General features: G+C 48.5%; 2 protein-coding genes across 12 annotated transcripts in view; both read left to right on the top strand.

Moving 5' to 3' along the window:
• Nucleotides 1-520: 520 nt before the first annotated feature.
• LOC103131653 (cyclic nucleotide gated channel subunit beta 1) lies at nt 521-3,565 on the top strand (the record flags this gene model as incomplete). Its single annotated transcript, XM_007543350.2, has 8 exons — nt 521-662; nt 743-902; nt 1,095-1,192; nt 1,278-1,361; nt 1,454-1,572; nt 1,790-1,936; nt 2,659-2,848; nt 3,023-3,565. Coding segments are annotated over 8 exons (1,153 nt in total), but the record flags the coding sequence as incomplete, so codon positions are not given.
• kifc3 (kinesin family member C3) overlaps nt 3,216-12,980 on the top strand; it is a 36,168-nt gene continuing 26,403 nt past the window's right edge. For 3 of the 11 annotated variants that reach the window (XM_016666811.1, XM_016666815.1, XM_016666813.1), the window contains exon 1: nt 12,327-12,588. In XM_016666811.1, the coding sequence (XP_016522297.1) occupies nt 12,397-12,588 (192 nt within the window). In that variant the 5' untranslated portion in view covers nt 12,327-12,396. Of the gene's footprint in view, nt 3,247-6,423; nt 6,585-12,206; nt 12,589-12,980 lie in introns of those variants that run through there. The other 8 variants (XR_001660675.1, XM_016666812.1, XM_016666818.1 and 5 more) reach the window with 7 other exon arrangements.

The raw sequence follows: 12,980 nt of genomic DNA, 5'->3' as shown, positions 1-12,980 counted from the left end.
CTGTATAAACTTTGCTGGTGAATGTTATGACATATAATATATATTGTTTTATTTCTAAGGTAGGCTCTTGTGTCAGATAATCAAAATCAATGCCAGGGAAGATTTTAAGCTTTTTAAAATCTCGGTTAGCCTTCACAGGGGGCTGAACCCGTATTACACCGAGCACTATAGCTAATATAGCTGGCATTTTGCCGGTGGACATAAACACAGTATACTAATATACTAATCACAAAAAATAAATGGTAATATGTCCATCTTACTTGTGAAACATTATCCCCTGATATCTGACATCAGTAGTCTGTTGATATGAACACAACATCCAGCAGTGCTGAGGCATCTTCTGCTGTTTTGGTTTAGCTAAATAGGATGGACGACCGCTCCAAGATGGCCGCCGTGTTTCCTGCACCAGAGCTGCCAATGGGGGATCTACTCTTATATTATGTCTATGGAGTTTTCACTCCATCAGATCATGGCTTGTTTTTGGACTTCCTCCAGTGACAGGAAGTCTCTGTTTCCATAGTTACATCCGATGTTACTACTTTGCTGTGAAGACGCTGATCACCATCGGAGGACTGCCGGACCCCACCACCGTCTTTGAGATCTGCTTCCAGCTTATCAACTACTTTGTGGGTGTGTTTGCGTTCTCCATCATGATTGGTCAGGTTGGTGTGTTCCGGGTTCTGGTTTTGGTTCTGGTTCTGGTTCTGGCGGACGGACTCACCTTTTGGTTCCTGTTTCTCAGATGAGGGATGTGGTGGGAGCAGCGACCGCAGGAGAGAACTATTACCGGGCCTGCATGGACAGCACCGTCAAGTACATGAACTCCTACAGCATTCCCCGGGAAGTCCAGAACCGGATCAAGACTTGGTACGACTACACCTGGAAGAGCCAGGGAATGCTGGGTAAGCAGCTGACGGCGAGCGCCTGGATCCAGAGCTGGTTCTGGTTCTGGATCCCTGAGTGGTGAGGGGAAACTTGGAGTTATGGACGTCCAGCATTGGGACATGATGGAAAATGAAACATCTGGAAGGATAGTGTGAATGAACGCAGTGTTCCTGAATGCCTCATGATGCGTTCATGTCTCCTGCGTTCAGATGAACAGGAACTCCTGATTCAACTTCCTGCTAAGATGAGGCTGGACATCGCCGTGGACGTCAACTACTCCATTGTCAGCAAAGTGGCTTTGTTTCAGGTCAGAACCTCAGAACAACCGGACCGGACCCGAAGAACCGCTGCACCGACAAATAACGATCCATCGGTTTGTGTGTGTGTTGCAGGGCTGCGACAGGCAGATGGTGTTCGACATGCTGACCAGGCTGAAGTCTGTCGTTTATCTGCCGGGAGACTTTGTGTGTAAAAAGGTGAGGCTGCATGTTTGCGGCGCCGACGGGCCGCGCCGACGGGCCGCGCCGACGGGCCGCGGGCGGCTCTAAGGAGCTGCTGTGTGTTGCAGGGGGAGATTGGACGGGAGATGTACATCATCAAGCAGGGGGAGGTCCAGGTGGTGGGCGGGCCGGACCTGGAGACCGTGTTCGTCACCATCAGAGCCGGTTCCGTGTTCGGAGAGATCAGGTCAGAACCTGCAGCCGCATGAGAGATGGAACTGGTCTGAATCCGGTGGAGACCGACTGGAACCTTTAGATCTACTGGAGATCAACAAGATGAAATTGGATCAGAACCAGTAGCTCTGGCGCCCCCTTCAGGACAAACTCTAAGATTTTACTCAACCAGGAAAGTGATGACCGTGAAGGTTTTCCTCTGACAGCTGTCCCTCTCTCTGATTGGTCAGCCTGCTGGCGGGGGGCGGAGGGAACCGGCGCACCGCCAACGTGAAGGCGCACGGCTTCGCCAACCTGTTCATCCTGGACAAGAAGGACCTGGCAGAGATCCTGGTCCACTACCCCGAGTCCCAGAAGCTGCTGCGCAAGAAGGCCAAGTAAGACCCGGACCGGACTGGAGCCAGACCGGACTGAACTGGACTGGACCAGAACCGGACCTGTGACTGGTTCAGCTGATACTTTGCTGCTTTATTTCCTGTGTTTCATAAATGAGAAGTTTCAGCCAGCTCTCCTGTTCTGGAAACTTCTGCGATGAGTTTCGGTGATTCCAGACGTTAAAATGGTTGAAACACTGAAGCAGCGTCTCCAGAACGCTGAGCTGAAACCAGGTTCTAGGTTTTCTGCAGATTTTGGCTGCTTTCAGTTCTATATCCAGTAGGTGGCGCTGTTTGGTGAACAAGGTGCTGATTGCTGCGTCAGAGGAATGTCAGAATCATTCCTGAATGTTTATGGATTTCTTTAAATCCTCCCTGAAAACAGCATCTGGATCAGAACCGTGACCCGGTCAAAGGTCATAGGGGTCTGATAATGTCATAACGCATCATCACTTCCTGTTCCTGTCTCAGGAAGCTGTTTAATGATTTGATTAGGCCGGTTTGGAGGTTCATTGCTGAAGGTTCTGGGAGCCAGTCTAATCCGGGTCAGAACCAGCAGGTTCTGGACTCTGGACGTCTCAGTCATCTCTCCTTCCTCTGCCCTCAGCAGGATTACTGTAATCAGATCAGGCTCTGGTTCTGACCGGGTCACAGCGGGTCACATGACCAACAGAATCCGCTCTGGTTCTGCCAGTCAGATGCTCCAGCTGCCTGTCTGTCTGCAGGACGATGCTGACCAAAGACAAGAAGCCGGAGGAGAAGGAGACGCGTAAGGAGGTGGCCGAGGTCATCCCCCCCCGACCCGACACCCCCAAACTGTTCAAGGCCGCCCTGAAGGTCACGGAGCGCGCCGGCATCGAGGGAACATTCGCCAAGATGAAGAAGGTTTACCAACCGGCTGAGGGCCAAACAGAGGTAGGGAGGGAAGGATGGAGGGAGGGAGGAGGAAAACAAGGGATGGAGAGAGGGAGGGAAGGATGGAGAAAATCAAGGAAGGGACGTAGGAAAGGAAACGAGCTGTTCCTGTCAGCTGTGATGGTTTCAATGAAAAAAACGGCAGAAAGCCATCCTCCATCTTTGTTCCCTCAGGCTCCGCCCCCCATCTCTCCGGTGCCTCCCCCTTCTCCGATGCACCGCCGCTCTCCGGTCCTGCGCTTGGCTCCGGAGGACAGGGACGAGTCGGTGGCAGAGACAGCGGACAGCTCTGTCATCATCAGGATGACGCCGCGGCAGGAAGGGGAGGAGCTTCTGACGGTGGAGGTGTTGGAGGAAGGAGCAAAGAGGGAGGAGGAGGAGGGATGAGGAAGCTGCAGTACCGCCTTTGGCCACATGGGTAGCTAACCGGCCTCAGAGGGGGCGCTGTTTCCCCAGGAGAGGAAACATCAAAATAACAGACTCAGTTTCCCAGAGTTCATAGCTTTTGTTCTGCAGTCTGCCTCTGAACTGAAGCTTTTAGATGCAGTCTGGTGTTTATTAGAGAGGATGAGGAGCGGACGATGAAGAGTAAATAATGAAGAGCAGCGTTGTTTCTGAATCAATGACAATGTGCTGAAAGATCTGCGGCTCCAACACAATCATCCTGAAAATGTTTTCTAGTTTTATTTTCTTCAGAAATATATTTTTTAAAATGTGTCTGACTCTCTGAGGGTGTACTTACTTACTATAATTAACTCAGTCAAAGGCCTGCTGACAGGAGCAGACGAGCTGCAAACACATGAATGAACTCCCAAGCAAAAAAACAAAACAAAACAAAACCATGGGAATTAGAAGCAAAATGGAAAATTCAACTGAATGTAAAAACAGAAGCAAAAATTAAAAAAACTGCAACCTGGTTCCACCCAACGGAGTCCTCCAGACCACTAGGGGGAGTCACATGGGAACTCATCCTGTCACAGGATGAACATTGGAGGTAATTTACAACAGCAGCATATCCACATAGGTAATATTACCAACTGCAGACTCCCCCTGGTGGTCTGGATGACCTCTGCTCTGTATCGTGAGTTTGAAGTGTTTTATACTTCCTATTTGTTGCTATTTATGGCATTTCCTCTTTGCATCAATTTCCTGCATTTGCTAAATTTTTATTTTCTGTGTTTTTCTGTTTAATGGTTGCAATGTTTACACCAGCTCTGTTTAGTCCGTTTCAATCTGACTCCGGTCCGTTTGTCTACAAACTCTGGTTTGTTTTCAGAATGTTAATCCATTATTTTCCTCTGACCTCTGGTCCTTCTGACTTCGGTCTGGGTTTGGTTGAAGTGAACTCTGGTTCGGTTTGAATGTGAACGCCAAGCGGACCAGAGACCGCACCAAAAACAGGAAGTGGACTACAGCGCAGGGCATTCTGGGTAAATACAACCAAAGCTAATGTGTTAGCCTAGCACTAGCAGGAGAAATGGCTCCTGGTCTTTAGCCAAAGACTAAAGAGAAATCCTCCAACTGCTAAAATCTGACGCCGCCATCTTGTTTCCATCTGGTGAAGCAGGAAGTTGCTCTCAGTGTCTTCAGAGGTCTTTGTGTCGTTTCCTTCAGTGGTTCTTGGTGCAGCGCCCCCACAGGCCAGGAGGGGAACAGGAATGTGTTTGCATGTCGTTCACAGCCTGCTAGCCACCGTACTTCCTCCTAAGCTGACAGGAAAAGCAGCACAGTGTGTTTCTAACATCCCATTTAAAGTGTTTTCTTCCAGCCAATAGGGGGCGCTACAACAGACCCTGTGTCTTCATCCATCTGATGTGGATCTGTTGAATATTTCCTGATATAAAATATTGGACTGGAGCTCAGAGTTCCTAACAGAATCTCCCTGAGTGGTCAGCGGGGTCAGAGGGTGTGAAAACGTTCTGTAGGAGCAGATCAGGTGGTTCTGCAGCGATCCTGCTGATGTGAGGCGCAGGAAACAGGAAGGGCTGTTCCAGCTGGAGCGACTCAGGAAACACGGAGCCACAGGAGGAGATCAACGCCAACGTGGCAGGAAGCTGCTGATCCGCCTGAGCCCGAAGGATCTGCTCAAAACTTCAGCATGCCTCCTAACGTTGGGTTCTAATCCTCATCATGTTCCTGCTGATTCCTAACATTGGGAATGTTTTCCAGCCGAGTTGAGAATAAAAGCCAGGCTGTCTGTAACAGAGCAGAGCTGTGTGTCGTTAATAAACCCTTCCTCCAGCAGCTCTCTGGATGCCAGACTGGGAAGACAGGAAATGACGTCAGAGGTCCTATGCAGCGCCTCAAATACGCGGATGTGTTTGAGGCTGTACGTCCAGGAGGAGGCGCTGTTTGTCCTCTTTAGGGCCAGTGTGAATGGTTTTTCATTGAACTCGGTTTCCCAGAGTTCATCTGCGCAGGACCGACTCATCTCTACTCTGGGCGCCGTTTGTAAAGTTATACAGAAAGAATTAAAAGCAATAGTTTGGTTTGTTCAGCCACAGAGAAAAAGGTGTTAATTTTCAGTCATATTTTCACCATATTATTCATACATTTATAAATGTCAGAGTTCCAAACTAAAGATTTAATTCACAAGCTAAATATTTAGCTTGTAAAATAAATCTTTAATCTTTGAATTAAATTTTTATTTTGTAACTTCGTTATGGTGAAAATATGACTGAGAAATGAATACTGACATATTTTCTCTATAACTAAATAAACCTAATTATTGTTTTTCATTTTACCATCGGCTCCTCTGTCTGACCTGCTGATCGATCAGTTTGATTAGAGCCCAGAGGTTCTGATCGGTTCAGGAGCCCAACTGGATGTGATCTGAACCGTTCAGAACCCAGAACACTTCCCAGAGCTGATGGAACCACAGAAATACTCTGATTGGTACTCTGATTACTCTACAGTAATACTCTGATTAATTGCCAAATTATTCGACAAAATAATGATATTGATATTGAGATTAATTTACAGAAATACTCATTTTAATACTCAGATCATTCTGAAAAAATATTCAAAATAATCTGATTAATATTCATTAGTCTTCATCTTAATATTTAAATTACTTAGCAGAATAATTAATTACTTTGCAGAAATACTCTGATTCATTTCCGCTCAGCTGATGGTGGAGCTGCAGAGGAAGTTGAGCAGCAGGACGGACAGACGGTTCGGCTGGTTCTGTCTGCTGGACCGAGCTGCAGCTCACTGGAACAGAACACAAACTCCTGATTTTCCTGCTGAAGGGGGCGGGGCCTGCAACTGTCTCACCTGGACAGGTGAGGCCTGCAGGAGCAGCAGATCGTTTCTTCCAGGCTGGATTCATGGAAGTTTCAGCTCAGCATCCTCCGGGATAAACATTCCCACAGAGTTCTGGGTCTGCTGGTTCCGATCCTGCTCTCTGGGTTTTTACCTCCGAACCTTTAGAGACTTTTCTGCCCTGAACGATTCATCTGACCGGCTCTCATCTTATTTTTAAGGTTTTATTGCATTTAAATGTTTTATTTTGAAGCTTCTGTTTGTCACGTGACCCCCAGCTGCGGCCCGCCCTCTTTCCTATAAAAGTCTCGCTTTATTGCTGCCCTCACTTACCCGTCCGACCGTCTGTGAAGGCAGCACCGGCAGAACCACAGCTGAGCGGCTTAGCCCCGCAAACACCCGCAGACTGAGTGTGTTTCTGCGTGAGCGTCCTTCCCGACAGCGGCGCGGCCTGCGGGAGGACGAGGAGGAGGTAAGCGGAAAGTTAACAGTCTGTGGTTCCGCTGCTGGTTCTGTGGGTCCTGCAGGGTGTGTTCGGCTCCGTCCGGCTCCGTTCGGTTCTTTTCACGCGGCTCCAGCAGCTTCCACCGCCTCGCGCTTCTTTCATCCAGGACAAAAGCTGCGCGCGCGGCCTCACCTGCCCAGCTGGGGACCCTCCACGTGGGGGTTACCATGGCGACGACGAGCTGTCAGAGCAGTCCGGTTCGGAGCGGTCCAACAGACAGAGCTCGCCTCTAATCAGAACCAGAACGTTCTTTACCGAGCCGAACATGGAGGAGGAACGGGTCCATTCGGAACCAGCTGCTTCTGAAAGAACCGGCTCCAGCACACCAAAGGTTCTGATCCCGAATTGTTCTGGGTTCGGTTCTGATCTGAAGCAAACCCTTATGAAGTTTCGCTTACAGGTCTGGACTGGACCCAGCAGCAGGTGGTTCTGTCGGTCCAAACTGCAGGTTTTGTTGGTTTGTTTCTCTGTTTCTCTTGATGCGGTTCTGGTTCTGGTTCGGATCAGCTTTAACCTACTGACTGTATTGATTCTGATGGATCGAGCAGAAATTAATCAATAATTGATTCATAAATATAATTTTCTCTACTTCTGGTTCCCTGTTGCCCCTGGAGGCATTTAATTTAATTTCTGTTGGTTTCCTTTTATTTGATCATTTTCCATAGAAATATTCCTGCTACTGGGAACACTGGGAACACTGGGAACACTGTTACAGTTTTAAATGACTGGAAGCATCAGAGGACGTTTTTCTTCTCTGATGAACAAACCAAACGAAAAACGCTATGACTGTTCCTCAGTAAACTCTACCAGGTGGTTCTGTTGGACCCGTCCAGGACCGTTTCTGTCCTGGACACAGACTCTGATGTTGGACATGTTTGCAGTCTTAAAGGGCCAGCAGCATTTCCCTCAGCCTCTCATCAACCTGGCAGCCTCCAGGCTGGACTTGCGCCCCCTGCAGGCTGGTTATTGATTAGTTTTTTATTGTTTTGACTTTTTAAAGACTTTGTAGTTTGTATTTAGGCATCGTTGATGTCGTCCAATAACGTATGATTATCTTGTTATATTTTCAACTTTCCTGTCAACATTAAACATTTTTAAAGTCAAACATGGCAGGCTGCTGGCTGACTGCCCAATAGCGCCCCCTACCACCAGGCTGAGCAGCTTTTCTGGGGGAACTGTGAGCCACTTTCAATTAAAATAAACTTTTTTCATTCTTCCATCATGTTTTAATGTTTTTCCCTGCAGTGTTGCTTTGATTCTTTCATGTTTTGAGAAACCCTTTAGTCTCCATGGCAACCATTCAGCTGAGCAAAACACCTGGGAGGACCTAGCCCCGCCTTCAAGGCGCAGCTCCTCCCCCACTCAGCTGGACATTTAACTAGCCCCTTTAAATTAAATCTTCATGGAGACAGAAAACTGGGCTGTTAGTTTTACAGCATCATGGTGGAGGTTAGAGGTCAAGGGGCCATTATCTGGCCCGAGGTGTCAAAGGATTCAGAACCGGGTTTGGACTTTCCTGTAATCTTCTAGACATTCAGCTAACTGGTCACACTGGTACTCAGTCACCTGCCTGAGGGAACCAGCAACATGCTCAAACCGGAGGATTATCAGGATTTTGTTTTCGTCTTGTTGCTGTTCGTGTGTCTTAAGCGGTTGGTCATGTGATGCAGCACAGGATTGTGGGTGGAGAGCCGATGTCAGATTCTGGTCGTTTTGTCTACATGTTGAAACAGTAGAAAAGTATGCGTTATCGGTCCTGGCAGCAAAATTAATCTCTGAGATTCAGTGGTAGCATGCTAATGGTGCCAATTTTTAAAGTTGGCATATTTACTTCCCCTGGATGAATTATTCCTGATAATTCTGGAGCACTAATTTTCTTTTCTATTTAAAGAAAATAAAATGTTAACTTGTTAATGTTTTTGGTTTTCAACTGTTGAATTCTTCAAGTAGCTACTCGTTTAGATTCATGCTTTTATTTTGAATTCTGTTTACACAGCAGTTCGGTTTCCTCTCCTCGCGTTCCCCCGCCTACTTAGTGTAATGCTTTAGCGTTGGTGGAATTAATATTTATGATTAACGCTTTAGCATTAGCTTCTGCTAAATACGATGTTGGTGTAGCGCTTAAGTGGAACCGCTGTTTGATTGGTGCTAGGGTTAGTGCAGCTAACTTTTTAGCTGGTGGTGATGCTATGATTGATATCGGCCCAGATTTTCTGATCCTGCTTCCCTGACGCAGACCAGCAGGTGTGACCTGGTGGTGCTGACTTGTTTGGGCCTGGTACTGTTTCGGCCGGGCTCCAGCTGTTTGTTGTTGGGTTCTGTGGTGCCGCTGAGGTCCAGATGTTTGGGATTGGCAGGTTCTGTTGGTGTGTGTGTAGCTGATGCTGAAGCAGATCCAGAGCAGCTTGGTGTTCTGCTCGGTTCTTGTGTAAGGTTGGTTCTGGTTCTGTTTGCTAACAGAACCCGGTATCAGCAGATGAGTTGCAGACCCGTTCAGCTGGACGTTCCTCAGAGTGACAAGGAGTCGGAAATTGACCTTCTGGACTTTATGCCAGCTGATGAGGCGTTCGGATCTGTTCAACCCGGTTTTTCTGTGTTTTTGCTCTGAGGCGTTCGGGGACTTCAGGAAACCTCAGTGCTGGTAGAGCTGTGGTGTGTTTGAGGAGCAGCAGAGATCTGGTCTGGGCTGAAGCACTGGTCCAGATGTGGCGCGGCTTCAGAGGTTTTGCCGTCGCTGTGAGGCGCTGCAGGGCGTGTCGGCAGGCCGCGCTGCAGCTATAAATAACTGCGGCTGCAGCCACATCACAGGAAGCCCCAGCAGACGTGGAGCAGGCCGGAGGTTTAACCCTGCGCTGCCTGGTTTAAGCTGGGCTTCCAGACACCCAGCAGCTCGGTGGAAAAAGTGACGGCTGGATTTGTTTAGAACTCCAACCTCATCTTCTGAAGCTGTGGAACTGGTTGTTCAGTCACCTTACTGGGAAATCAAATCTGACTGGTTCACAGATGAAGCTCGGTAGGAAATTGGGATCACAAAGGGAAAAAGAATCAAACACAAGGAAAAGTCATAGAAAGCCAAGAAATCAGCTGAAATCTGTCCGATTCTAGAAACCTCTACTGTTCTGTGCTAACGGCTGGAGCTAACACCGCGCTCCAACCTGAACCACGACTATTAAATTACAGAAGTTTTTAATAATTCTGTAATTCTCGGTTATTGATCCATAATTTTGTTGACGTATTGATTAGCTTTGATTTCTGAATATTGGTGGATTATTTGCAAGAACAGATCAGGTTCTGCTGCTCCGTTTCTCAGGAAAAAGTTTGACTTTGTGGTGAAAGGTAATTTTCCTGTGCTGACTTGATGTTGGGAAAGTGAATCATTTCTGTTTAATAAAACCAGATGAATTGAACCAAATAGAATTATGAAGCTCCCTGAAACGATTTGCTGTTTTCTTACTGAAACCTGGAGAAGCTGAGAAACTGACAGCCTGGAGCCAAATCAGCGAAATGAGTCAACTGTTATCTGAAAAGTGTGGCGTGAATTTACATTAAACACCCTGAGAAATGTGTAGAACCTCCACTGAACGTCTGGATGGAGAAGATCAACGTCTTGACAGACCCTCAGGTCTGGACTTGGACTAGGCCATGCTCTGCTCTAACCCATCCCATAATTTCTCCGGCTGGTGTCCTGCTGGAAGCTGAACTTTGACCCCAATCTCAGGTCTGCATCTTCCCACAGCATGATACTGCCAGCACCATGAGATGTGTAGGTCGGGCTCCTGATCAGAGGTCTGCTGTGTTTACTTCCTGCTTTTTGCTAGCTGCTAATAGCTGCATTCTATCTGCCAGTTCAATGACTCCTGAACCTGAACTGGTTCATTTGGTCAAAGAGGCTAATTAGAGATGAACGCCACACTTTAAAGTTTTTATCAGCAGGAATCTGTTTCCTGCTGATTTATCACGGAAAATCCCCAAAAATAAAAGTCTGTTTGGAGCGGGGTGTGAATACTTTCTTTGTTTTGGTATTTGATGAGAAAACTCCTCTCTGATTGGCTGCAGGCCGAACTGGAACATTTGGTCCAGACGGCAGCCAATCAGAGGAAATGAGATTAGCAGCGCGCTAATCAGAGTCACGGCCTCACAGTTTGGACGGTTCTGGCGGAATCTGACCCGGTTCTGGTAGACTCTGATCCTGTTGAAAGGTCCGGCTGTCAGGAACACCGTGAGGGCGTTCAGGTCCGGTGGGCGGTTTCTGCAGGGTTCTGGAACTGGGTCGGGTTCTGAGTAGAGGAAAGTTTACCCAGACATGCTGGACCGTCACCATGGCAACCGATGCAGATTAGGGAACCAGTACCGAACCAGTAGAACCGGGCAGGTCGCCATGGATCTGCACAGATTCAGCAGAATAAAAGTTCTGATCCGGGATCCGTTTCTCCGAGTGACCAGCAGGGGGAGCCAGAGAGCCGCGCAGGAAGCGGCCGCAGGCGGCCCGGTTCTGATGGGTCTGATGTCCGGCCCGGTTCCGGTTCTGATTTCAAGTGGTCCTTCCTGGCGTTTCTGATAGGACGTTTCAACCAGAACACATATTGGGTTCTGAAGGTTCTGATCGGCGGCCCAGTTCTGGTACCTCAGTCACAGGGTTTACTGATCTGCTAATCACCATGGTAACGGCTGGATGAACTCCAGAGTTCTGATAGTTTGGGCTTTTGGTTCTGTTCAGAACCAGGTTCTGTTCAGATAATTTCAGTTAATGATCCAGATTTTAATGAGTTCTTTCAGAACCGGTTCCATTCATACTGGACCCGACTTTAATTAATTAATTAATTTTTTTAATGGTTTTCCAGAACCAGAACCAGAATCGGGTCTGCTGATCGTTTTAATGTTACAAAACTCTGGGTTCAGGTTCTGCTCCGGTCCAGATCAGGTTCTGTTGTGTAACCGGGTCAGAGGAGTGGTTCTGGTTTTATAACTGGAGATTAAATTCCGAGCGGGTTAATGTGTAACCGGGTTCTGGTTGGGAAGTGGATCAGAACCAGCTGATGGTTAAAGCTTCAGCTCTGCTCATGTCTGGTCGCTCGGGTTCTCCAGAACCGGACCCAGTCCAGGTTCTGGACTGGCCTGCAGAACTGGACCTGCTGTTCCTGTGGGCCCAGTTCTGGTTCTGGTCCACTTCTGAGCGGGCTGGCACCAAGGTTCTGCTTGGCTGATCAGAACTGGCTGAAAAAAGTTCTGATGGTCTGTAGAGACCGGACTGAGCAGCCTGATGGGTTCTGACCCGATTTGACCCGTTCCCAGTTATGCATCAGAACATTACGTGAGCAGCGCCGGCCCGGCCCGGTTTATGTGCTGCAGCAGATGGTCCCAGAACCGCTCGTTGCCAGAACAGAACTGAGCTCCAGCTGCAGAACCTGCAGAACCTCCAGAACCTCCGTCTACAGAACCGGTTCTCTGAGGAGTATTTAGCTGGAACTGAATATCGTTTGTTATTTTGACTGCTGGATCCATTTGGATCAGAACCAGTTCTGAATTGCAGAGGTGTAGAGTTTCTGCCACCTGAAACTGCTGGTTCTGGTTCTGGTTACCTGCAGCGGGGACAAGGTCCAATTGTCTTATCAGTTCTGCAGAACCACTGCGTCAGTCTGGGCGGGTCCGGGTCAAAGGTCAAACAGATGGAGCAGGTGAGCTGGAGCTCAGAATCGGGTCGGGTCCGGTGGATGCAGCAGCTGGATCCAAACAGAACCGTCTGCTTCTGACCCAGACCGGACAGAACCGGGCCGGGGACATGTACGTCCTGTGCACCCTGACCGTCCTCATGTTCCACAGCCTCCTCAGGAAGTGGGTCGGTACCGGGCCGGACAGAACCTCTGAGGCTGCAGGGGCAGAGAAGGTGGTTCTGGAGGTTGGAGTCGGGTTGGCGGGCCGAGAGATGACCGGAGGGACGGAGACGCTGTCCTCCACCAGGAGACGGGTCCAGGTGAGGAGCAGAACCGGGCCGGGGATGAAACCTGGAGCAGTTTAAGGTTCTGGTTCTGTTCTTTAGAAACCTGTCTGAACCGGTTTCTAGACAGAAAGTGTTTCTGTCTAGGTCAGAGGTCTGACTTGGTTCTGGTCGGTCTGGCCCCGTTTCCTTCATCTGGGTTGGCAATCTGGTCAGAACCGCGCTGGTTCTGGTCTGAACCTGGTATGGATTTGGTTTCTGTCAGTGAGTGGTTTTGGTTCTGATCCAAAGTTCTGCTCCATTTTGATCGGATTCATCCAGAACCAGTGAAGCAGAGACGTGCGGTTAATGGCTGGTGAGGCACCGACTTGATCATAATCAGATTTACAAAAACAGAAGCTCAGCATGTTGTTTACAGAAGGACATTT

This window comes from Poecilia formosa, unplaced genomic scaffold, assembly GCF_000485575.1.
Source record: "Poecilia formosa unplaced genomic scaffold, Poecilia_formosa-5.1.2 Scaffold802, whole genome shotgun sequence".
In the NCBI taxonomy this organism is placed as follows: domain Eukaryota; kingdom Metazoa; phylum Chordata; class Actinopteri; order Cyprinodontiformes; family Poeciliidae; genus Poecilia; species Poecilia formosa.
The sequence above is the reverse complement of the archived record's forward strand: the minus strand, read 5'-3'. Positions and strand labels throughout refer to the sequence as shown.